The sequence below is a fragment of the Saccopteryx bilineata genome, chromosome 7, assembly GCF_036850765.1.
Source record: "Saccopteryx bilineata isolate mSacBil1 chromosome 7, mSacBil1_pri_phased_curated, whole genome shotgun sequence".
NCBI classification, from domain to species: Eukaryota; Metazoa; Chordata; class Mammalia; order Chiroptera; family Emballonuridae; genus Saccopteryx; species Saccopteryx bilineata.
In genome coordinates, this window is record NC_089496.1 from 60,687,159 (window position 1) to 60,713,864 (window position 26,706).

At 49.8% G+C, this 26,706-nt stretch overlaps 1 protein-coding gene across 6 annotated transcripts in view; it reads right to left on the minus strand.

Annotated features, from left to right (window-relative positions):
* The window catches only part of GABRB3 (gamma-aminobutyric acid type A receptor subunit beta3), a 203,478-nt gene that overhangs the window by 105,364 nt on the left and 71,408 nt on the right, over positions 1-26,706 (minus strand). For 2 of the 6 annotated variants that reach the window (XM_066238835.1, XM_066238837.1), the window contains exons 1-3: positions 25,146-25,257; positions 24,168-24,259; positions 23,873-23,940 (exon numbers count right to left, since the gene is read on the minus strand). In XM_066238835.1, the coding sequence (XP_066094932.1) occupies positions 23,873-23,940; positions 24,168-24,259; positions 25,146-25,225 (240 nt within the window). In that variant the 5' untranslated portion in view covers positions 25,226-25,257. Of the gene's footprint in view, positions 1-23,872; positions 23,941-24,167; positions 24,260-24,372; positions 24,527-25,145; positions 25,258-26,706 lie in introns of those variants that run through there. The other 4 variants (XM_066238834.1, XM_066238836.1, XM_066238832.1 and 1 more) reach the window with 2 other exon arrangements.

Genomic DNA, 26,706 nt, shown 5'->3' on the forward strand with positions numbered 1-26,706 from the left:
AGGGAGGTGTGTGTGGAGGGAGCCCATGGGGACAGAGGTCGCAAGCAAGCGCGACCTCAGGGACAAAAGGAAGCACACTCAGCGGAGCAGATAATAAGATGGTGACCCGGTGGCACTCATGACTCCGGGCCACTTGCTCTGCTGCCTCCAGGTCCCCCCTCCCAGGTGTGGCTCCTGCCCGCACCTCCACGGTCCGGATGGCACAGGGCCAGCACGGGTCCCCCACCCAACCGCCGAGTCACCTCCCTCGCGTCTCTGTGGCACGCAGCAAGAAGCTGGGCGGGGGCCAAGCCCCGGGACACGTCCGTCTGCCGTGAGGGTGAAGGAGCCCCTGCAGAGCAGAGGGACAGCCCTGGTCTTTGTGGGCTGTTCTGGGACGTCCCAGCCACACAGTTATGGGGACTCTTTCAGGAACTGAGGTTGGAACCCTCCTGCAAAGTCTGAGAGGCGTCTGGTTCCAACACCACACTTGTAATCAAGGCATAACACCGTTCATTGTAGGAACATCCCCACACGGTGACTCAAGCCGCGGTCGGTAGTGATCAGATCATGAATATTCAAGCATCCCCCCCCCCAGACTTGAAGACACTCAGTTTTGCACCATCGGCCTGTGGGAGAGGGAAGCCGACACCCCTTCCGCCTCCAACGGCTGAGGGCGCCGGAGGACACAGGTGTGTGCCCCCCTCACTCCCGCCCTCAGCCCGTGCACACAACACCTGCTCTGCATCTCCTGGTACCGGAGGGCCAGCCTCTCCCTCACAAAAGGCACTGGGCGACCAGCCGGGACACAGCTAGCTCTGCTCCGGAAGGTTGGTTCCGATTATGAACTTAACGAACCAGTTCAGGAATGCCAGGACCGCGGGATTGACAGGGGACCGGGTTAAAAGCAAAAATAAACAACAACACCCATAGTTGATGCCACGACCCACACCTATGATTAGACACTGTGTGGCCTGTCGCTGACATCCCCAGCCATCCATCGTGACGGACGTCCTGACCATCAGATCCACGCTCCGATGACGCACGGGGCAGAACCGGGGGTGTGAAAGGGACAGAGGGGGGCTGAGACAGGAAGCCGCATGCTGGCAGGTAAGACACTCATGTCAGCATATTAAGGACCCAGAAAAAAAAACAATTTTTTTTTATAAAAACACTGACAACTGTCTAATCTCTGCTCCTCCCCCCTCCCCAATAAAAAAAGGTATCAGGTTTTACTTAAACCATCATTTTTTTAAATCTCAGGAATACCGAGAGGTCCGATTCACGCATTTTTACATGATTTCATTTTAAACTCTCGGTCCACACCTCCAGACAGCTACTATGGACACCGTCCCAGGGAACTTTTCCAATTAACTCCAAAAGGAAGAAAAAGAGTCCTCAACTGGGACGTTTGCGAGAGAAGTCAGAGGAAAAAAAAACTAGGAGGGAGATCAGGCCTAGATACGGCAACACGGACACGGTACAGTCGATGAGCCTGGTGGTGCGGATACGCCAACGATTCCACGGGCTTTCTCCCGTCACCAGCGTTCTAAGGACTTCAGGGGGCTTTTTGTTGTTGTTTCTTATCTAAGTGAAAAGTGGGGAGGCAGTCAGACAGACTCCCGCATGCACCCGACCGGGATCCACCCGGCATGCCCACCAGGGGGCGACGCTCTGCCCCTCGGGGGCGTCGCTCTGTCACAACCAGAGCCATTCTAGCGCCTGGGGCAGAGGCCATGGAGCCATCCCCAGCGCCCGGGCCAACTTTGCTCCAATGGAGTCTTGGCTGCAGGAGGGGAAGAGAGAGAGAGAGAAAGGAGAGGAGGAAGAGTGGAGAAGCAGATGGGCGCTTCTCCTGTATGCCCTGGTTGGGAATCGAACCCGGGACTTCCACACGCTGGGCCAATGCTCTACCGCTGATCTAGCCAGCCAGGACCCAAGGACTTCAGTTTGATCAGCGTCAGATGCATTAGCCAAACGTGGGATTCAAACCAGACCTGGGGCGGGGAGCACAGCAACCGTGCAAATGTGAGCAAACACTTCATTCTGCAAGACCTGCATTCAACTTAACACCCGCCCCCCTCAGAGGCACTGAGATGTTGAGGCCGTCTGGAAACACATGGGCAGCCAATGTGATGCCTGGGGTGCTATTAGGACTCAGAAGGTAGGGCAAGAGAAACCAGTCCCTCTGAAATGGGCCAGAGATCCCACCTCCTCAATGCCGGCCCCCTGCCTGGGCATCTGATTGCTTGGGCTTCTCGTGACTCATCTGAGACACCAAATGTGTGTGTGTGTGAGTGTATATATATCCCACATATATATCCCAACTAGTAGGTCTCACCTGCACCCCGAGTGTTCTTGGAGGATTTGGTAGATCTAGAAACCCTGTGGGGACACCTAAGCCTTTCTCAGTAGTTCCATGAACCCGGCTGCCAGTCTCAGGGGACCCACCCCAAGCCCCAGAGCTCTACCTTCTCCATCATTCTAGGAAAAGAATTCTGCATGCTTCAAACTGGAATACAACCTTTCCTCATTTTTTTTTTTAATGAGTCCCATGCCATGACTCTCCCACATCTTCCCACATTTGATTTCATTTCCCTTTGCTGTTTGCTCCATCTAGAAGAAGAAAAAAAATGGAAAAAAACCCTCCACACAAGTGACTCATTAGAATTCTTTGAGGGTTACGGGGTTCAGCCTTCCGACCGCTGGGCAGAGAGCAGAGCCAGCCAACAACACCACGGAGAGCCACAAGCCACTTCCGTCCAAACCTCCACGTCACTCTCCGGATTCCTCGCTTGCGAGAAACAGCAGGCAGGGCTGGACGATTTCACGGCAGCGGCGTGGACATCCCCCTGGGCCCCTTTTGGCTTTCTGGAAAACAGGCACTCAGCTGCCCACATTAAAACCGGCTTCCCACCGTCCCTTCTGAGAGGTGACCTGGGTTGGAGGAGAAGGTCTGACGGCAGTGTGTTTGTGGAACTCGATGTTAACGTGGACATGCCTTTGTACCCGGTGGCTCGTCCACGGTTGGCAGCATCTTTTACGTTTCTCATAGCTGGGGAAACTGAGGCCTGAGTAAGGTATGTGCCTAGGACTCTGAGGGCCCACTAAGGGCATAGTCATAGAACTCAGGGTTTCTAAACTCTCGATTTATTTCAAACGTGATCACCCAGCTGCGGTACTCTGTTTGGAGACCCCGCCCTCTGGGAGTCAGAGTGAGCTTTGCCCATGTTGAGTGTCTCCACTCAGCTGTTGTGACTGTCCTTCTGTGTCCCTGTTCTGTCCCGCAGGGACCTACGGGCTTCACGGTAGGCCAGACATCCCCATTAGTCTCCCAGGAGAGGGACTTCATTTGAATAATGACACAAAAGCTCGCAACCTTAAGACTTTTAGAGGAGCTTCCAAATGCCACCCAAAAGGTCCCCCCCGTAATTCCACAGAGAACATTTGGGTCCTCTTCCCATGATACACTCGTGAATAAGGGGAGGGGGAAGGAGGGAGGAGGGGAGGGGTCATTAAGTCACAGTTGGGAAACTCACGGGAAAATTCTCCCCAATTTGCAGGAGAAACCTGTCTGACTAATGTTCTCATTAGTAGCGTTGCAAGGTCAAGATACAACATGGTGTGATTTGAATAGGCTTACACACACACCGGCTCCCAGGAGAAAATCCTCGGAGTCTCCGGAAGGTTGTATTCTGCTTGGCAGGAAGTCCCTCGACTTCTCCATCCTGATAAGTAAGGACCATCTTAGACTATAACCCCCACATAGGGTAGCTGTCTGCACACTAAAGAAACCCCACATTGTGGCATTGGTCGGCTATAATACGGCAGAGAATGAACTACTCCAAGTTTCACTGCAGCAAATAGTTATCTCCACACACACGCAGAGACAGAAGGCACCCATGTGTACAGACACAGAGCTGGCCACACGTTGGTGGAAGGTCCATGTGGGAGAGCAGGTGTGAGCACATGCCCAGTCTCTGGCCACGCTCACTATTCCCATGAATTTGAGGGAACAGTATTATCCCTGCCGACCATACCTCTCTCTACCCACCCAGTAAAGCAAGCCAGTGCCCACGATTCCTAAAGTTCTGCTGCTATTACTGAGCTTCTCACCAGCTCTTTTTTTATCAGTCCTGGCGTGACCTTCCTCTCTTTTGAAACCCCCGCACACACCACCACCAGGGTGCCTTCCCTCCCCCTTAGCTCACAATGTGCCACATACCTCACAGGGGTTTCCAAGCATTGTCAACACACACGTCCTCTGGATTAGCCTGGGCTGTCCCCACTTTAACACGCACACAAGGTCTCCGTGGGTCTCGCTGCTACTGACTAGGACTCTCACACAAAAAAACATACCTGAAGACAAGAGAGGCTGAGACAGGTAGTCGACTTCAGGACCAAGGACAGCGACCCACTGCTGTGGCCACCCTGCTCTTACTAGGAATGCAAGATATAGTCATAGGAGAGGGATATGTCTGCGTGATCAAAACCTTTCGGGAAGAGTCACCCTCGATGTACTTCGAATCTCACCCCATATTTGCTACAGGGTTAGGCTCCAAATTTCACGTTCCAAAAATGCTCACGTTGGCGTGTGTGTGTGTGTGTGTGTGTGTGACATTTGTGAAAGCATCCCTGAGCCGTTCTAGACACATCAGCCCATATGCCGTAGCTGACTTGCACGTAACCATCGGAATCCCGTAGACAAATGTATCTGCTACGGCGCTTGACCTTTACGTCTGCCGGGTGCAGACACATCGTCCCTGTGGTGGCTGACCTTTCATACTGCTTTTTCCAAGTCCTGGTAAGAAAAATCCTCCTGATTCAACTTCTCTCCCCAAACTCTTATTGCTGTTCCCACTCGTGGATTCTGCCACGTGAACTGCACAGACTAATCAAGTTCCATCTGCCAGACATCTGGGTTGTAAATGGGATTGTATCTTCGCTCTACCTTAATTAGGGGAAGGATACACCCAGTACTAAATATTACATCTTTGCCTGTCCCTGTTACCCTGCCATGGGGCTGGCTTCATCTACCTCGTGGAAATGGGACCCATGGAATGAACAACATCCTTCCTTTTGCATCCCCTGCCCACCCACCCTTCCTTCAATGCCTAACTCAAGAGTCAGTCAATTCTAGCGTGGAAAGACTTCCGGCTGGGGCTGGCTCCTGGCTCCGTGCAAGCTACGTGGCTTGGGGAAACGAGTCCCTTTCCGTTCCCTGCCTCGGTGGATGGCTGTCCATGTCCAACTACGGTCTCCTTTATCATTGTAGGGGCTCGATGACTGTTACTGGCATGCATTATTATGCATGTTCCCGACTTTGGAACGATGCTAGCATACCACAAGGTGTTTCCAAAGATCTCCTTAGCTCCACGGACGTGCTAATGCCAGACAGAGAAAGAGGATCCAAAATTCTGGGGAAACGGAACGTCGCATTCGTACTCATCTGTTTCCTTTTACCGAGCAAAATGCAACCTGACAGTCTTCACCGGAAAAGGTTGTTTTTTCCAGCACCACAGGGATCCTCTGACCATTTTTCTCCTCCCTGCCCACCTAGTGCCATCTCCATTTCGACCCTCTTTACAAGGGACGGACTCGGTGTCACGACTGGATGGGATTACCAGGCAGACGGAATGCAAATACACCTATCAACAGTGATTTGTACGCCTGGGGACCCTCAGCTCTGAAAAGTGCACTTCAAGCGTCTCTTTGAAACAGATTCCTTCCCCAGCATGAGGGAAGGAGGTTCTAGGTACAGATGAGGGCGCCGGTCACCAGAACCAAGGTTCTGTGTGCTCCACCCCCTGCCGGCGAACCTGAGGCCGTGTCTCCCTCCCAAACCACCAGAGACTCACGCAACTCAACCGAAGAGAAGAAATCCTACCCGGGCGCGGTCTTCCGAATAAGGCATGTAAACACAGCACGACTCCCATGCCGTTCTCCACGCGGTTCCGACAGCTCAGGGCCGCGCCGTTCTGTAATTGCATTTAAGCCTAAAGATCGAGCGTGAACCTCCTTCAGATATTTCACTTAGGAAATTAGACAGGCTGTCTGGGCATTTAACCACGTTGGCAACACTCATCTCTTTTCATTCAATAATGGTTGTTTGTGTTTTGTTTTGTTTTGTTTTAAACGTCACCTATGCTTCTTTATCGAAACAAATATACTCGTCGGCTACGGTGGAGATGATTTTCAACAGAGCTCAACAGGTGCCAGGATGTCCATTAAACTGGAACAACGCGTATCAGACTTGTGACATAGGAGACTCCTGTTTCCCAGTTTCCAAATCGTAGCGTCAGAAACATTCACTGGTTCTGTAGACAGGGTGGGGCCAAAGGTGTTCGTCCAGGAAATGATACATTCGTTCATAAATAATAACACGAGAATGAAGTGTGTGCTTCACGCCCTCGCAATGGTCAACCTCCTTCTGATCCCATCCTGCATTTATATATGTATAGGTGGGTACAGAATTCTTTAGAATTCTTGCGTTTTTATTGTATTTATTTATTTACTTACTTTAGCAAGAGAGAGGGGGACAGACAGACAGGTAGGGAGAGAGATGAGAAGCATCAACTCATAAGTTGTGGCACCTTAGCTGTTCATTGATTGCTTTCTCGTATGTGCTTTGATCAGGGGGGCTCCAGCTGATCCAGTGACCCCTTGCTCAAGCCAGTGACTTTGGGGTCATGTCTATGATCCCCCAATCAAGCTGGCGACCTCGCGCTCAATTGGCGACCTTGGAGTTTTGAACCTGGGTCTTCACTGCCCCAGGCCGACGCTCTATCCACTGTGCCTCCACCTGGTCAGACTGCTCTTCTGTTGTCTAAAGAAGATTGTGGACTTCCGGTGTTACATCTTCTTTTCTTTCTTTTTTTTTATTTTATTTTTTTGTATTTTTCTGAAGTTGGAAACGGGGAGGCAGTCAGACAGACTCCCGCATTAGCCCGACCGGGATCCACCCGGCACGCCCACCAGGGGGCGATGCTCTGCCGCAATCAGAGCCATTCTAGCACCTGAGGCAGAGGCCACAGAGCCATCCTCAGCGCCCGGGCCAACTTTGCTCCAATGGAGCCTCGGCTGCGGGAGGGGAAGAGAGAGACGGAGAGGAAGGAGAGGGGGAGGGGTGGAGAAGCAGATAGGTGTTTCTCCTGTATGCCCTGGCCAGGAATCGAACCTGGGACTCCTGCACGCCAGGCCGACGCTCTACCACTGAACCAACCGGCCAGGGCCTACATTTTCTTTTCTATGGAACTATCCGGTGAAATCATCTGGGCCATGAGATTATTCATTGGTCATTTCTAATTACAAATTAAATAGTCATCAACGAAATACTCAGATTATGTAATTCATCGGGGGTGTATTTTAGTAATTTATGACTTTTAAGGAATTGGCCGTTTTTTTTTGTCTAGGTTGTTGAATTGATACATGTAAAGTTGTTCGTATTATTTCCTGATTATATTTTTAATGTAGTGATAACTGCTGTTCCGTGCCTAATAGTCTCTCTTTTTATTTTTGTCCAAGGTTTATCAATGTAATTGACTTTTTTTTATTAAGATCCAACTTTTTATTTAATTGATTTTCTCCACTGTTTTGCTTCTAACTTCATTTATTTCTGCTCATCCCTTTATCTGCATAGTTCAAGCTTGTATTTGACCTTCCCTTCCTGTTGTTTGAGGGCTTAGATTTGAGAGGTCTCCTTTCTCTAATTTAAACATGGAGGGCTATCATTTTGCTACAATGGCTCCTTCCTTTCGTTTGGTAATCATTGTGTCTTTTTACTTTCTTTTGAAACATCCTCTTGGATTCATGGATTATGTCAAGACTTATTGTTTAGTTTCCGAATATTTAAAGATGTTCCCAGTGTCTTTCTGCATTGATTTTCAGTTTGATTCCATTACAATTTTTAAAAAAACAACTGATGATATGATTTTTTAAAAAACAATTCTTTTGCATTGATTTGAGAGAGAGAGAGAGGAAGGAGGAGAAAGACAGATGCAGAGAGAGAGAGAGAGGAGAGGAGAGGAGAGAACATCGATTTGTTGTTCCACTTATTCGTGCCTTCACTGATCGATTCCTGTCTGGGATCAGCGGTAGAACCCACAACCTGGGCACATTGGGACAACGCTCCAACCAACTGAGCTACCCAGCTAGGGCTCTTTTAGACGCCTTTTGGTTGTAGTTTTGCTTATTAGCACCTCCACTAATTTTTGATTTTTAAAGAACCCACAATAAAAATAAAACCAAACAACCACAGCAAACGGCAGGGACATAAACGGAGCTAGAATTCAAATCCAGTCCGTGTTGTTGCTGCTCAGGAGCAACCCCGGAAACAGCCTCAGGGAAGGAAGGAGACAGGACTGACTAACGCGAGGGTTTCAACAACCTGCGGCTGGCTGTTCCGTTCTCCGTTCACCCCCAGCCCTCAGCAAGCAAGAGAGGAGGAGCGAGGCTCGGATCCCCGCCACTGCAGAGGGACAGCAGCCTTCGTCCAAGGCTTTCCACGTGGGCTGGGGACGCTCAGAGGGCACCCAGGTACCTCTACCCCAGACTGGAAACCCACGTAACAAAATGGGAATGTCGACTTTTTTTTTTTTGTCATGAAAAAGATAAATGATGCTTTTAAACACTTGCTTCACGCTGTCCCCAAGCGGAAGGACCAGCTGCCATGTCCCTAGCAATTAAACAACGAGAGGTCGGCTGACCGTACAGAGACAGAGGGATCAGGACGAACTCCTATATGGGATGCCATTAGATTTAAAGACATAGCCGTTGATTATGAAGAGGAAAGTTTCTACCAGGAGCTATCTTACAGGAAAATGGCTCTGTGGAGCTGGAAACAGACCTGGATGGAAAATGTTCAAATCATGAATGGTAGGAGACAGCCCAGGGTCAGGACCTATGGACACCTGGGAGGAGGCAGGCTAACCAGGCAAAGAGGTGCGAAGTAACATTGTTGAGACTGACTAAAGAAGAAAAGTACCGGCCCTGGCCAGTTGGTTCAGCGGTAGAGCGTCGGCCTAGCGTGCGGAGGACCCGGGTTCGATTCCCGGCCAGGGCACACAGGAGAAGCGCCCATTTGCTTCTCCACCCCTCCGCCACGCCTTCCTCTCTGTCTCTCTCTTCCCCTCCCGCAGCCAAGGCTCCACTGGAGCAAAGATGGCCCGGGCGCTGGGGATGGCTCTGTGGCCTCTGCCTCAGGCGCTAGAGTGGCTCTGGTCGCAACATGGCGACGCCCAGGATGGGCAGAGCATCACCCCCTGGTGGGCAGAGCGTTGCCCCATGGTGGGCGTGCCGGGTGGATCCCGGTAGGGCGCATGCGGGAGTCTGTCTGACTGTCTTTCCCTGTTTCCAGCTTCAGAAAAATGCAAAAAAAAAAGTACCTTTTTGTTTTTGTTTGTTTGCTTGTTTGGTTTTTTTTGCTAATAACTTCTTAGGACTCAGGAACAGCACGAATTATAATAATGTTGCCAACCTTATTTATTTTCAGATGCTGCAATGAAGATGGAATCTAATTCATTTTTCCAGTTCCTTACTTAACAATGCATACTTTTTTTCCCTCTAAAGTTTTATGCTATCAAATGCAATTTGCATCTAGTAAATAGGACAAGCTCCAAACTCACAACCTCTTTCTAGATCACGGAGGATTCAAAAACCACTAATCTGGAAATGTCTACAATGCATTTTTTTTTTAAATAAGCATTTCCCCAAATTGCAGCATGCGCGTTTTTCATTTTAGCAAATTTGGAAACAAACATTTTTTTTTTGATGATAAATAGAGAATTTAAATAAATAAATACCCACTCTACAGAATTCTTGGGATTCCGTCCTCTCCTTTCCTTAACAAAGCACATTTTACAATCATATTAATCAAATACTTAAAAGTAGGATAATAGAACCTTTGAGATCTCAATTGGCAACTGCGGCAACCATTTCATTGTGGGAAATTCAAACTGGAAATGCCCAGAAGGTGTCATGCAGCCATCCCAGAGGGAGAGCCGCGTCCTTCCAGAGAGGACGGTTTCGACTCCGGGAACACAGCCCCAGAGTAATCACAGAGCAGGGGTCAGATTTCCTCCAGCTCAGGGTGAGTTCTCTTGACATAGAACAGTGGTTCTCAACCTTTCTAATGCCGTGACCCCGCAATACAGTTCCTCATGTTACGGTGACCCTAAACCAAAAAATAATTTTGGTGGCTACTTCATAACTGTAATTTTGCTACAGTTATGATTCGGAATATAAATACCTGATATGCATTATGTATTTTCCAATGGCTTTAGGCGACCCCGCCGGGGTCATGACCCACAGGTTGAGAACCCCTGACATAGAAGGTCATGAGACCAAGGATTATCAACCAACTCCCTCTCCATCACCTCCCCCTCCAATTCGTTGGTTGACTCTTGTAGGTGCCCTGACCCGGAATTGAACTCAAAACCTTGGCATCTCGGGTTGACGCTCTAACCACCTGATCAACCCAGCCAGGGCTTACCGGGTTTTCCTCAACATCTCCGGGTTTTGTTATGATTATTGTTGCTTACACGATTTCCACTGTGATGTTAGGCAGTCACACCAGAACAACAACAGATCTCCCCAGAAAGTGTGATCTAGAAACACCCGCGCTGCAGGTGGGAACAGACACAGAAATGGTTTCACCAACGTCTGAGTGATCTGTGAGCCTGTCCTCCGGTTAAGTGACAGGTTTCTGTTAATTTTGCGACACAGGCAGATTCCACAAAAAGACTCTTGCTTCTCTGCCCGCCTTTGTTCAACACATTTGTCGGAGGAGAAGAGAGGGTTTTCCCTTAATTGTGTAAGACACTGAAGACACATGGTAAAAAGGGGGGAAAATTACTGAGCCAAGCTGACATGTGAGGTATCTGAATGTTGGAAGTCAAGATGTTGGGAAAATGAATGGCGAGAGAAACAGGCAGGTCAAACCCTCATTTCTTGTCACGTGAAGAGAGAGAAATGTCACTCGGGTAGGCAGGCGGTTGAGGGACAAGGAAGGAGTGTGCAATTCAGTTACACTTAGAATACATTGCTTCCTTTCTAAATTTTATTTTTTGATTTTTTAGAGAGAGAAAGAGTAAGAGAGAGAGAGAGAGAGAGAGAAATCGATCTGTTGTTCCACTTATGCATTCATTGGTTGATTCTTGTATGTGCCCTGACTGGGGATTGAACCTGCAACCGAGGTCTACCAGGACAATACTCTAATCAACTGAGCTACCCAGCCAGGGCAGAGTCAGAATTCTGTTAAAAGTTACCATACCCCTGGCCTGACCAGGCGGTGGTGCAGTGGATAGAGTGTTGGACTGGGATGCGGAGCACCTAGGTTCAAGACCCCAAGTTCGTCAGCTTGAGCACGGGATCATAGACATGACCCCCTGGTCACTGGCTTGAGCCAAAGGTCATCGGCTTGAACTCTAAGGTCGTTGGCTTGAGCAAGGGGTCACCGACTCAGCTGGAGCCCTTGGTCCAGGTACATATGAGAAAGCAATCAATGAACAACTAAGGTGCTGCAACGAAGAATTGATGCTTCTCATCTCTCTCCCTTCCTGTCTCTCTGTCCCTATCTGTCCCTCTCTCTGACTCTCTCTCTGTCTCTGTTAAAAAAAAAAAGGTAAAAGTTGCCATACCCCCTTTTGCTTCTGGGAGAAAGGGGGGGACTTTGAAGACAGTGTGTGGGGCTACCACTGTAGACAACTGATTTCTTTCAAAATGCTAAATTCAGAAATTAATCATCTCCTCTTTTGTGAGACTATCACCAGATATGACAGTCCATTATGAGCACAATTTCACTTATAGTGGAAAAACAGGGGCTAAACACTTGGAAAATTATTAATATTATTATTTTCTCTGGTCATGGTTCGCATGCAAGTTTGAGTCACAAAACAACATTTTGATCTACGGAATCCTAACTACGCAGTTGCCTCATTATGGAAGAATTTCTACATCCTCCTGTTTCCTCTTCCAAAGTAACTATGAAATAATTTTACATCTCTCCATTTGTAATTTCTAGCACATAAAAAGCCAAGTCTTCAGCCCTACATCCTCATAGGTTCAAAGGCAGATTCCATGTATAAGAAATCATTTGTTTGATATGAGGAATCAAGAAAAGAGGTAGAGGCCCTGGCTGGTTGGCTCAGTGGTAGAGCGTCGGCCTGGTGTGCAGGAGTCCCAGGTTCGATTCCCGGCCAGGGCACACAGAAGCGCTCATCTGCTTCTCCACCCCTCTCCCTCTCCTTCCTCTCTGTCTCTCTCTTCCCCTCCCGCAGCCAAGGCTCCATTGGAGCAAAGTTGGCCCGGGCGCTAGGGATGGCTCTATGGCCTCTGCCTCAGGTGCTAGAATGGCTCTGGTTGCGGCAGAGTGACGCCCCAGATGGGCAGAGCATCGCCCCCTGGTGGGCATGCCGGGTGGATCCCGGTCGGGCGCATGCGGGAGTCTGTCTGACTGCCTCCCCATTTCCAACTTCAGAAAAATACAAAAAATACAAAAAAAAAAAAAAAAAGAAAAAGAAAGGAAAGAGGTAGAACATGAAAAAACTAGACTTTTTTTTTGTAGAGATGCCTCAATATGCAAATTCTACCTTTCAGGTGTAAGCTTACAATTATCTTCACTAAATGCTGGCTTGTTGTTCCAAACTCGCTGAACACAACGGACTGATGATTTTTGACTTGGCCCATGACTCTTCCTTTTGGAATGGATCATGAACTCAAACAGTATTACAATGATGTTACCGAAATATCACTGAAGATTTAAAAACAAAAAATGGCGCCGGAATTTGATGTCAATCGAACGTTTTTCAAAATCTGACTATGGACCATTTGGTCCCCAGCAGCATGAACTGACACTTGCAGACGCAGTTACTTTTCTTAGGGGATGACGGGAAGGCTACACTTTGGGTACAACAGAAGCGTTAGAACAGCCCACTCGGGTTTTTCACCCATCGATGAATCTTTCTCAATTCAGACCCCAGGAAGCAAACAACACTGTGTCTGAGACCTGACAGTTCATCACCCTGGATGCCGACTTTAAATCCCAGCTGGTTAAGCACCAAATACCCAAGGCTCAGAGCAGACAGCACAATTTCTGGAGACTGCCTAAGAGAACGGCTCCCGGGTTTCACCCTGGCCACGCTTTGAATCAAGTTGCGGGCTGCCCGCAAACCCCCACTTGGACCACCAATTAAACCACAAGCGGCATCAGGTGACAAGTCCTTACGGTCTCTGTGAGACAAGTTGAAGGTCCCCTTATGTTTCTCTAACTGCAGAATCTCTAAGAAATTACCAGAACAGCGACTCGGCAAGTTCCTTTTAACACACTAGTTAAATAGACGATAGCGTCCGAACGACTGGCCTAAGTCTACATAAACCCTTCCCTGGGTCCCTGGCTGGGTAGCACAGTTGGTTGGAGCGTCGACCTGATACACCAGGATTGTGTGTTTGGTCCCCCGTTGGGGCACATGCAAGAGTCAACCAGTGAATGTATGGATGGGTGGAACAATAAATCAATGTTTCTCTCTCTCTCTCTCAAAAAAAAAAAAGTCAATCAATCAATAAAATAAAATAAAAAAACCCTTCCATTGGATTTAAGTGCCCTGACAACCAATTCTCCCCACTGCACAGGGCAATCCTGTGAGTTAGACCTTCTTTAACAGCAAAGGGTTACGGAGGAAATTACCCAGATAATGAAAATCCCAGAGTGTTTGCAGTAACAAAATAAAACCCCAGGTTTCGCGTGTGGCTCTCCAATCCCAAGGTAAAGATGGGCGTTGGAGCTGTTCAGTGGAATGCCCAACACACCACGGTGGGGAAGAAAGGGGTTTATACTTGGATAATATTTCCTACATAAGACCTTCTTTTTTTCAAACCAGCTCTCCATGTTTCAAAATGGCAGAAACAACCAAGCAAACCAGCAACACCCCTAACCCTGGCAGTCAATGACCATACTGGAATTCCGTGACATTTCGGGGTTTTTTTTTGTATTTTTCTGAAGCTGGAAACAGGGAGAGACAGTCAGACAGACTCCCGCATGCGCCCCACCAGGGGCGATGCTCTGCCCACCAGGGGGCAATGCTCTGCCCACCAGGGGGCGATCGGGATCTGCTTTGATTGACAGTCCCGTTTCCACCTGCCGTTCACAGTCTCTGCACCGAGAATAGAGCCCCCCTCGCCCCAGTGGAGTCTCCATCGTGGGGCTTGAGCAATACTGCCTCTTATAATGTCACCGTGGTGTGTGGAACGTTGCAGAAAAAAGCACCTGCCCTGTGGGCTGTTCATGAACGTGGATAAACTCTTCACAGAACCACAGAGAAGTGAGCCACAAGGCGAACTTGAGAGACGGTACACTCGAAGGGGCTGTTCGATCTATTCATCACATTAACCTTTTCATCTAAAGAGAATCTCCTTCGACAGATAAATACGAATAGCATACATGATACATTTCATATTAAATTAAATGTGATATTATATATTATATACATATATATATCTGGCATCTGCATACGCTCCCTGGACGTGATAAATGTGGCAGAGGCTAATAAACACCTGTGGGCACATTATAATATATTCAGAGGCAGAAGTCAACGCTGCCTCGTGCGCTGTGGGACCAGGTTGCCTCTGGTTCCCAGGCCACAGCCTTGAGAAAGGGTCTCTGAGCTTCCAAGACCACCATCTAGCACCACTGAGGCAGGCCCAACAGTCTCAAAAAGCCATATTTCATTCTCAAAGTTAATGTACTGTCATCGGCCCAGAGCCTCTGGCAACCCCATTCTCCAACACACACACTTCTGCCTCGGTATCATTTGCTCTTGCGATCCTTACAAGAAAACTCGGAGGCTCAAAACACACAGACACCCCCCCACACACACACACACACACACAGACACCTCCCTGTGACAGAGAGCATTATTAGTGTAGAAGAAAAATCTTCCCCTTTGGCTGGGTAGCTCAGCTGCTTAGAGCATTGTCCCAAGAGGCCAGGATTGTGGGTTCAACCCCCTGGTCGGAGTCAACCAATGAACGCACGAATGGGTGGAACAACAAATTGAGGTTTCTCTCTCTCTCTCTCTCTCTCCCTCTCTCTCTCTCTCAAATCCATCAAGTAAAAAAAGAAAAATACATTTAAAAAAAGAAAATTTTTGTGCTTTTTAATTGATCTGATTATAACAGAAGCTTAATCTTTATTTCCAGAAAATGTTACCCATCCTCATACCCATATGCACTGGTAGATAATTGGTCAAAATTATGCCTTTCCTGCTATGACCATGGTCATGGAAAAAAAAAAAAAAAAAAAAAACTCGTTCAATGCGTTATCTGCAGAGTGTTTTTTATTCCCGACGTTTTTCTAGCACACCATAGTGTTGGGAGGCCAAAGCGCAGAACAGACCAAGGGCGAGACCCCGGCTTTCGGGGCACTGGGCAGTGTCCACTCCTGCAGTAACTCCAACACGACACGAGGTTCCTAACTTAGGAACCACTGGTTTTGACTGGCGATGTTCAACCTTTTTTATCTCACGGCACAGACAAACTAATGACTAAAACTTGGCGACACACCAAAAATACATTTTTTTTTTTTGCCGATATGACGACCCCCCCCCCCAAATTGGTATAATTTTGGTTCATTCACCCCCAGACGGCTATTGTTGTGTTGGCAATCGAAGGGAATAAGAGGTCATGCCCCTGACTAAATAGTCAGGTACTGCCTGTTTTAAAAATTCTTGCGGCACAGCGGGTGAAAATCTCTGGTCTCGTACACCATAGGAAGGGTACTGTTTTCCATAATTCAGACTTTGTTTCCCCAAACAGGTTCCCAGGAACCCTCACGTGGAAAAGTTACAGTGGATTTTAGGTGCTCAGCAAATACCCAAGGAAGGACATGTCTTTCTTCAGGAAAGCAAATCAGAGGCACAGCTTCATCTAACACCAGGGTTACCTGCTCCACAAATGCATTGAACCAGGGAGTGACCAAGCACGTCCCACGTGACCGGTGCAGACCTCGTGAGCACTCTTGCCTGCTTCCCCCAGAGAGCTGCTCTCAGGTGGTTATTTTAGGGTTCAGCAAGATTGGGGGTGGGGGTGGGGGAGGAAAAAGCAATGATATTACAATAAATGACCCAAACTGTTGTTTTTTTTAAGACAGCGGTTCTCAACCTGTGGGTCGTGACCCCGGCGGGGTCGCCTAAAGCCATCGGAAAATACATCATGCCTATCTGGTATTTACATTCCGAATCATAACTGTAGCAAAATTACAGTTATGAAGTAGCCACCAAAAATTATTTTTTGGTTTGGGGTCACCGCCACATGAGGAACTGTATTGCGGGGTTACGGCATTAGAAAGGTTGAGAACCACTGTTTTAAGATAATATTTGGTTTGCATAGAAACACACACACACACACACACACACACACACACACACACACACAACACGTAATGATGAGTAACCCAGAAAACCTCTTCCTTTCTCTCACGAACGTGGCCAATCGTAAAAGTCTTACCGAAAAGATCAAGTTTTAAAAGACCAGGGATGGAACACTGAACGTAGGAACTCATAGTTCATACCTGTGTATCAAACGCAATCAGGGGCATAGAACTTTTACACCGGGAAGTTCTGTTGTCCCTGCAAGTTGATTCAGAGTAAAACAGATGGATCACCTATGAATGAACTGTGTAAACACTGGAGGTGAAAGGAAATCTTTCAGGGCACAACTGAGGCGAAAATTGATGCTATCAACCGAACCCTCATTCTCGCTCAGGTCCAGGGTGGAGGCAGAGGTACAAATCTGGGGACTTAAGGAGCCGCCCGGGCTCTCGGATAAATTCCATTCCTATTTATTACCTGAAATGTGAGCTCTGTACACGCTACAGATTTTTTGTTCATTGCCTTCCTGCTTCCGTGTGATGTTGAAGTTCGATGGGGGGGGGGGAACAACTGCAGAGAGGAATACAGGGGTCGATGCTTACTAATGGGTCCTATTTCTGGATGTGGTCTCCTGGTAACCAGGGAACAAGGGAGTCAGCCCTCCATGCCAACCACAGAGACGGAGGCTGGCTCTCAGTCTGAGGCTGACGGCACGGGAGCAGAACGCCAGGAGATGACTCTCTTGGTCCTAGTCTTCCGAAGGTGGTGGCTGGAGAGCCACCCTAAGAACTGGCACCCACAGCCCGGCAGTCAACAAGGCTGGGAAGGTGGCAAAGGGCTAGAGCCACCGAGGCCTCCCTGTGCCGCTGAGCAGCCGTCGGAAAGGGAAGGTGCAGCCCCCATCCTGGTGTCCGGAGGAGGGCCATCGGACTTCCCTGCCACCTAGGACAGCAGACACGAACTGGAACCGCACACAAAAAGGCGCCCATGACTGGTCCGCCTGGCACTACCCACCGCCACCCTTCACTCTCATCTCCGCTGGGAAGTCAGCGTGGAAGCCCTCCAGCGAAGGGCGACAGTAGGGCATGTTTGACGGCACTGAACCGTGTGCGGCTGTCCAAAGTCGAGCCCCCCTCACGTCAAGGTTGTGGCATCATCCCATCGAGCCCCATCAAGGTTCTCCTCAGTCCTGAACCAAAACTCTAGGTTAGAAAAGTATCACACTGCACAGCTAAACAGCTTGTTGACCCAGGCACGGATCTGTTGACCTGGTCCTTCACCTGGCTTTTGGGTATTTTCTTGCAACAACTGGCTAACAGGTGCCCTAACCAAACAGGGACAGAGATGGAGGGGACAACAAGCAGATGCCCACAGCCCAGGCCTCTTCGAGGACACCACGGGGGGCTTCAAAGGGGAGATGGAAGGACGTAAGATTTCACGAGGAAGGAGACCGGGATGGTCTCTTACAGACAGCAACGGAGGTCATGCTGAACCCGTCGCGCTTTACTTGGAAAAATCAGGAAGGTGTCTCTCTGCAAAACAAGAGGGTTGGCAGCATCGCAGCAAGCCGGGTTCTGACTTCCCCGTGCAATGCAGGGTGGGATCAGCGAGCCCAGCACGGCCTCGGGCAAGAGGTCGCTCACAACAGGATGCAGCTGGCGCGCAATCCCGTCTCTTAAGAGCTGAAGCCACCCCAAGCTGTACAACCTCCCCGAGGGGAAATAGAAAAAGCCTTCTCTTTGCACTCTCCCCGCGAACTCCTTCTAATATTAAACACAAACCTCCCTTCGTCAAGGAGCATATTATGTAAGGTATTAGCCTCATCCGTCTCTGAGGTTCATTCTAGGCTTGCTTGTCCGAGCTCCCAGTATCGAGACGGGCTCATCGTTTACAGGTGAAGACGCTCAGCCCGGCCCCGTTACCTCCGACAGGCCTGCCGCACAACCTGGAATCAGGTGGCAACACACTCCCGCGGTCCCCTACCCCTGGCTAGAGTGCCTGTCACACGGGAAGCCGTTTCCCCACCCCAACTGGGTCAGAGAGGCACGGTTTGCCTTGTGCTGAGTCATCCATCCCCCCCCCCCCCCAGCTCAGCTGGTAATAAGAACATTAACACCTTCCCTTTAAAATGCTAGCAAGAATAATTCACATGCAAACGCTGCAGGCCAGCCCCCCGCCTCTCTCTAGGAGAAACCGGGCAGAGGACGGCTTTGCTGACACGTGTTTGTGGGGGCCCCACGGGCGTGGGTGTCTTGACCGAGGGTTCCTGTGTAGATGTCACTTAGGAAGCAATTCTGCGGGCACGCCATAGGCATGCATCCAGGAAGTCTGGGATGGACAGCGAGACTGAGAATGGGTAAGTGGCCTGCCTGAGGCTAGATGTTCCCACAGACCTGGAAACAGAGCCCTGAATCTCCCAGTGCCATTAGGGCTCTTCGCAGGACCCTACCCGGACTGCAGTGGTTCCTTCCCCTTCGGTCCCCTGAGAACTTAGGCAAGCTCCGCTGGATACTGATGGCCAAGCCACCTCTAGACCCTGAGCCCTGGGGAGGGGAGGGGGGGGTGTTGATTAGCATAAGTTTGAACCAAAAATGCCTAACAGCTGAATTCACCAGACCTGTGTGATCCCAGCTGACTGTAGCCAGGATCACTCTTCTGACAAGGGTTACAAAGTTATAATGCAGTGTGTGTGTGTGTGTGTGTGTGTGTGGTTTTGTATTGATACATGAGTCCTACTGGACACACTTTTGCAGGAAGGCGGCTCCAGTCCCGCTCACTGAGCTGCACTCCAACTCTGTTCCTCTGTATCACACCACTTATTTTCCCCTATTACAAGTGGATTTTTACAAGAAGAAATGGAACGAATGATAAAGGAATACAATAGACCAGAATCATGGGTATGAATATACATCTCAGAATGACTGAGGATGGCACAATCTAGGTCACCTGAGAGAAATTCACAACTGAAAAAAATAAAAGAATTTATCATGTCAATGCATTAGAAAAATAATCCTGTAGCTACATGTTCAGTAAGATGGAGTCTAATTTTAATGGACTAGAGCTAAGAGCAAAGGAGTAACAACAGCACCAGTTTGTATTACTATCAGCAGACTCTGAATCTAGCTTTATACCCTGCCAGACTTGAGCCGGTGAAGTAAAAACTATAGTTTCTGCTCCAAATTAATTAATCAAACAATGGCTTATCTTAAAAATTCAAAAAAAAAATTTTTTTTTAAAGGAACTCCTTTGATGACTTTAAAATACCGTTTTTGGGGTTTTAAAAAATGTATTTGAGAGAGTTCAGAGAACTGCTTTATTCTCTCTCAGGAAAAATTGTACTTTTAAATGAAAATGTTTGTTGTTTTCTATTTTAAGCACTCCCTTCTGTTTTTCTATCATTGCAGTCGTTTTTTTTTTTTTTTTTCCCCATGTGTCTGCCTCTCCGTCTTCTATTCAACGCATGCACGCCACGCTAGGATCGATGCCAAGCACCGGAATGGTGACACACGTATAGGAAAATCTTCAGGGGGCGCCCGCTCCCCTCACATATAAAAATCTCACTTAGAAAACCACAGAGACGAAAATCTCCATCATGACTGAACCAGGAATAATTGGACAAGATGATCTGAAAATCTGAAAACCAGGGGCTCAGAGAAACGAGGCAAATTCTGTCAAACAGAATGGTCTTTGACAGGGCTGTCCAGTTAACTAAGTAAAACAGGGTGGGGTCGGGGGGAGGGAAGAGAGGGGGTGTCAAGAAAAACAAAACGGGGGATGATCTCCATTCCCCAAGAAACAAGCGACAACACAGAATAATGTAAAATATTAAAATACAGTCCTGAAAGCCGTTCTTAGACAATGTCTGCCAAACACCCAAATGTGAGATGGTCCCTCCATGTGGATGCATACGGCGTTTGATTGTTTACTGTGGGGGGGGGGGCATTTTCAGTGGCATTACTTAGATACACTACCAGCAGAGAAGACTGTGCTTTACAATTGTTCAAAAAGTGAGAGTATTACTATTAGAATATCCGGTATTATGCTTTATAGTCACCCCCCGTGCCCCAAAAGCTCCTGGCCAAGCGCTTCTGTGTCCCGCCTTTGAGGTGCCGTGTTTACACATGCCTTTTTCAAACATTAGGGAGTTTTTATTGATTTCACTAAATAAATGTTTCCACAAACATATCTCACGAAAACCCAAGAAGACCATTTTCGAGGGAGGACTTCCGGGATCACTAACCATTCCTTCATTTCCTTCTATGTTTCTCTCTCCCACCTCTGCTGTCCCTACCTCTCTCTCTAACTTGACATGTCGACCAAAATAGTCATCTTAAACCACGTCTCCAATCATGTCAATCACGTTTAAAAAAAAAAAAATCGACGGGCTCCTCACTTCCTGAAAATTAGCATCGGCAACCCTTGGTGTGTCAGAGAGAGAGAGCTAGGAAAACAGGGGTCCATCCCAACTTTCAGTTTGGTCTTTCAGATCTTTGTCACCACCTGCCATGGACCTATCCATACCTCACACCTTTGCCATTTTCGTCCCTCAGACAGGACATCCTTCTCCATCCTTGCCGGTCCCACACCATACTCTTCCCTCACTCAACCCAACTGAAATGTCTTTCAGGAAGCTTTCTGTGTCTGAAGTCATCTCAATCAATCTCCTCCCTCTCCCATCCCCAACTCCGCCCCAAAAGAACACACACACACACACACACACACACACACACACACACACCTTACTCTTCCTCCCTTCTCTCTTTATATGGTCCTTCCTGTACATCTATTTTGTGTGACAACCATCTGACACATCTCCTCTAACAGCGACAACACTCTCCTCTCTTTTATATGGTCCTTCTTTTCCTTATCCTTCCTTCCTTCCTTCCTTCCTTCCTTCCTTCCTTCCTTCCTTCCTTCCTTCCTCTTTCCTTCCTTCCTTTCTTCCTTCCTTCCTTCCTCTTCCTTCCTTATCTCTTTTATATGGTCCTTTCTGCACGTCTACTTTGTGTGACAACCATCGGACACATCTCCTCTAACAGCAACAACACCCTTAAAACAGGACCATGTCCAATTGCGTTTCATAACCTGAACTGTTCGTGACTAGAGAGGCAATTACGCAAACTCATAAAAAGAACGCGCTTTTATGATGGAACGATAACTCTTACTCTTATGCTCACCTCGTCTCCGTTCTTTCCCTATAAGAGAGAAGAAAAATACCATCCGAGCTCAAATATTACAGCTGGGATCATGAGCAAAATATGTTAAGGAAGATCCAGTGTTTCTAGAATGAAATGTGACCCTATCCGGTTGTGGAATGTCTTTCGGATGCCAGACCCGACCTTCAAATTCCAACCTGACCAATTTCCAATTTTTGTTTGCAATAAAGTTATGTCTAGAAAGCTGCAAAAATTACCATTATGAGAATGCAAAAAGACAACACAAACAAACAAACAAAAAACAACAGTATGTTTGTATAGGCCATGTGTAATTAATTATTGGCTTTGGGACGTGCACTTGAATGAATGATAATTGAACACACGGCTTGTGTCCTTCCATTTGTCTTTTTAGTCTTGGGACCAGGGAAAACTGAGACACTTCAATTCATAAGCCATCAGTTAGGCAACTAGTGATGAACTCTTCAAAGCTACCAGGTATCCACATAATGCCGGAACAATCAGCTAACTACGTTTAAAAATTAAGTCAGAGAAAATGTCCAGCAGTCTGGGACATGGTCGTGTGCAGTGTTCACAATAAAGTAACCACATCAGGACATTTTCTCTCATTCGACATCTAATACAATAATTTTGACATAACAAGCCACTAAAACAGTCAATGAATCTCCATAAAACGTTGTCTTCCCTCAAGAATGTGAACTCCTCAATTAAGACAACCACAGATAACAGAGTAAATCTTCAATATGTAACTTGGTTTTTATGATCATAAAACCTACTTTTTAGACAGAATTGTTTTTACAAAATTAAAAAAAATAAACCGTACCTAATGCTAATTTTTAATATCTGTAGTTATTATATTTCTTTGTGTGTCTTCCTAACACTTTTATTATTGTAATAATGTCTTTTTATGTAAATGTTCTAAGTGGGAAAAGTCACAACTTTTAAAAGTCACACCTTATAATTTAAAAATAATTAGCTTCAGTGTGAAAATAGTTTTGTATGGTCAAAGAGGTCTTCCTCCAAAATCCACAAGAGCATATTTTTTTAAACATATCTTGCTAAACACCCTATTGAAATAACAATTTTAGTGTACTTGTAAAGGTCCTGTCTTTCTGTAATTTACTGTGATGTGTCTCAAAATATTGTCCTCAAAACACCTGGTTCGAAACAACCTGAAGCCCCGGTTTTAAATGCAGAGACACCCCGGGGTTTCCAGGATTCCTCTCCCCTACAGCAGGACCATAAATAATAACCACCGACTGAGAACCTGCGAGCTTTCTTTTAAGACAAGTTCGCCCACGTGACTGATGTACACCAGACCAGAACCCTTAGCACTTCTATCTGAAACCCTGTCTCACTATCATCTCAAAATACGTTCAGAAGGAAAGTTGTCAAATGATTTCTTCATCTATACATGGATACACACACGTATATGCGGACATCTATGTGTGCATATAATAGTGTCCAAAATGCTCATTCTTACAACTGCAAAAAGCGTCCACTAAACAAAATTAAACCTGCTTCCAAATCACAAGGTATTTCCATTCCATGAACCAATGAAAAAGCTCATTTTCCTCCCTATACCCGGCTGTCCTGAGCATACGCCCTGACACCCCCTTCGGGGACAGGGACCTGCGCTTTCCACAGGTGACAGAACGACGAAGCCCCGCCAGAGTTAACAGCCCTAAGTGACCGGCTCACGAGCCTCGGCCTCCGGTTCTCAGAGCCACCTGGCCGGTCAGCACCTCCCACATCGCCTGGCGGAGCGGGGTTCCAATTTCACCGCCCCCCCCCCCGGGGAGCCCTCGGAAAGGCCACCGATACCCAGGAACCTGGCCCGAGACCCCCCCAGGCCAGGGCCCTCGTCCTCGCCGGCTGCCAGCACCTCTTTCCCAAAGACAACAAAGGAGCCTGGAAGAGCTCTCTCACCTGGGAGCCGCGCCACCCCCCCAGCTCGCCCGTCTCCCCGTTTCCCCGGCGCCTGTTGCTAGGAGGCAGGCGGCGCTCGGGTAGCCTGGGGACAGGTGACGGAGCGAGGGAGGAGCCGGCAGCCCCGGGCGGCGGTGCCAGCCGCGCGCTGGGCCAGCCCAGGACCCCTTCCTTCCTTCCTCCCGCAGGAGGGCTGCGCGCTCCGCACGGCGGCGGCGGTGGCGATGCCCACGACGTCCCTGCGCGTCCCGGACGGACGGGTGCGGGGAGCCGCGCGCGCAGGAGGCCGGCGCCCCCGAGCGCCGCTGCCTCTGCGGCCGGGAAGCTCGGCCCCAGCAGAGAAGGCCTCTGGCCCAGTACCGGAGACGCCTCGGGCCCAGACAGCTGGGCAGGGGCTCGGGGGCAGCCCCGGAGAGGGCGGGCACTCACCATGTTGACTTCGGAAACCATGTCTATACTGGCGATGTCGATGTTCATCCCCACGCAGACTGGGGGACCTGCGGGAAGCGCACGACACGGTGATCAGCCAGGCTCGCGCACCGGGTGCGGGTGGCTCTGAGGATGCGGGGCGCTCTCCGAGGAGCGGGGCGCGAGAGAAGTGTCCCCCCACCCCCCTCGCCTCCGCAGCAGCAGCTCGGCGGAAGCGGACCCCGCCTCCCTTCTCCACCCAGGCCGCCGATCCCGGGTTCGAGCTTCCCGCAGCGGCCGCGCACGCCCCACTTACCCCCGAAATCGGGTCTCAGGCGGATGTCGTAGCCTTTCAACAGCTTGTCCACCGTCTCCTTCACGAAAGACATGTTCCCGGGATCGTTCACGCTGGGGAAAGGGGGGAGAAGGGCGCGGAGAGCCGGGTCAGACGCCGGCGCCCCGCGCGCACTCCCGCGCGCCCGGCCCGCGCCCTTCCAGGCAGCCCGCCGCGGCGACCCTACCTCTGGGCGCAGCACACCACAGCCACCAGCACCGGGGCCGAGAAGAAGCCGAAAACCCTTCCTCCCGCAAAGCCCCACATCCCTCCGCTGCGCCCCGGCACGGGGGAGGGGGCGCCCCGCCGCCGTCGCGACCCGCAGCCGGGGCTGCTCCTGCTGCTGCCGCCGCTGCCGCCGCCGCGCTGGCCCCGAGCGGAGGAGGGAGGAGGGGGAGGGGCGGGCGGAGGGAGGGGAGGGGCGGGAGGGGCGGAGCGCGGGGCGCGGGGCGCGGGAGGGGTGCGGGGAGGCCGGGCGAGCCCGAGGCGGAGCCGGCTGCCCCGCGCAGTGGGCCCTTCCCGAACTCCGGTGGCCGCAGCGCGTGGCCCGGGCCCTCGGCGGTCCCTCCCGCCCCAGGCGCTGCGGAGCGGGACCGGGAGCCCGCCCGGAACGGCGGCAGGAGCCGCGGCTGCGCGGCGCAGGGCAGGGCCGGGAGTCAGCGGCGAAGCCAGCTCCTCCGGGCCCCCTGCGACCGGGGCGGGCAAGGGAGGGGGGCCTGCGGAGACCGCGACGCTGGCAGCGGCGGCGGCGGCGAGGGAACCGAGACCCCCCTCCCCGTCCCCTCCCCGGCGTCTTCCCCGGACCTGACCCGGTCGCGGCGACCCCTGCCCGGCGGCGGCGGCGTTGGCGCAGCGACAGCCCGCGCGCGGGTGCAGCGCACTGGGCGCCTCTGTACGCCGGTCTGCGCGCTGCAGCAGCCGGAACAGGGCTGCGGGGCCCCGGAGAAGCCCCTGCCTCACCTGCGGGGCGCAGAGACACGCGTCCCCAGGGTCCAGCAGAGCCAGGCGGACAGCAGGAGAGCCGGCAGCCCGGTGCACATGGCGCCGCTCTTCCGACCTGACCTGGGTGGGATCCGCGCTCCCCCACCGTCATGGAGAACTCAACGCCGGAGCGGGGATCCCCGCCCCTGCCCCCACCCACGGGCTTTCCCGCCAGACCCATCAGCCAGCCCCTAGCATGGCGGCCCAATTAATTATTTATGCACTGTAAGACCATTTTAAAAAATCGGTTCCTTAAACTGCTCCTCTCATTCCCACTCCAAACATTCCCTGTGATCCCTGCCCCCTCCCCCGTGCCCGTATACACACACACACACACACACACACACACACACACACACACGTATAAGAATGGTAGAAAGAGGCCCAATTATGCACACTTTATTAGGAGGAAGCTCGGGTCTGAACCAAACGTAGGGTCCGTGGACAGATCACGTGCCCTTTCTGCCCCAGCCTGGAGCTGTCCGTGGTCCTTAACTAAGGCCAGCGACCTTGTTCTCTCTGGGCCTAGGTCTCATCCTTCAGGGCCCCTCAGAAGACTCCTTGCACCTTGGCCGAGAACAGACAGACGGATGTACACCGCAGTCCACCTTGGCGGAGAACAGACAGACGGATGTACACCGCAGTCCACCTTGGCGGAGAACAGACAGGCGGATGTACATCGCAGTCCACCTCAACCTCCGCATCCCCACTGTGCCGAAGGGTGTCCTCTCTGTCCTGGCCATGAGTTCTATTTGTCTTTAGTGACCTGTTCTCTGAAAACTTTCCCTGTGCCTCAGACTTCCACAGGGCGAGGGACATGGTTACACCATCCTGTGTGTGTGGTCAACCCGACACCACCCACAACTCAGGTTCATTTTATGTCCAGCGGACCTCCTTGGGCCATTCCAGTCCTTAATGAATGGTTAATAATAGATAACGACTTCTCCGTATTGACTTCTTTTCCTATCATCCAGACTTTATAGAGGTAAATATGTACATCTAGACCAGGGGTCCCCAAACTTTTTACACAGGGGGGCCAGTTCACTGTCCCTCAGACTGTTGGAGGGCTGGACTATAAAAAAAACTATGAACAAATCCCTATGCACACTGCACATACCTTATTTTAAAGTAAAAAAACAAAACGGGAACAAATACAATATTTAAAAATAAAGAACAAGTAAATTTAAATCAACAAACTGACCAGTATTTCAATGGGAACTATGCTCCTCTCACTGACCACCAATGAAAGAGGTGCCCCTTCCGGAAGTGCGGCGGGCCCGGATAAATGGCCTCAGGGGGCCGCATGCAGCCTGCGGGCAGTAGTTTGGGGACCCCTGATCTAGACCCTTATTCTCAAATTGGCATGGTTTTGTGCACTCATTTTAAATACCCTTGCCCTTTAAAAAGATTTTTAAAAAATATCAACACTTTTATTGTTGGAACAGAAAATGTGACCACAGAACCTGAAAGGCTGGTACTAACGACAGATGAAGAGATAAATATAGGTCTTTGATTGTTTTCTGGAAAAGTCTATTTACAA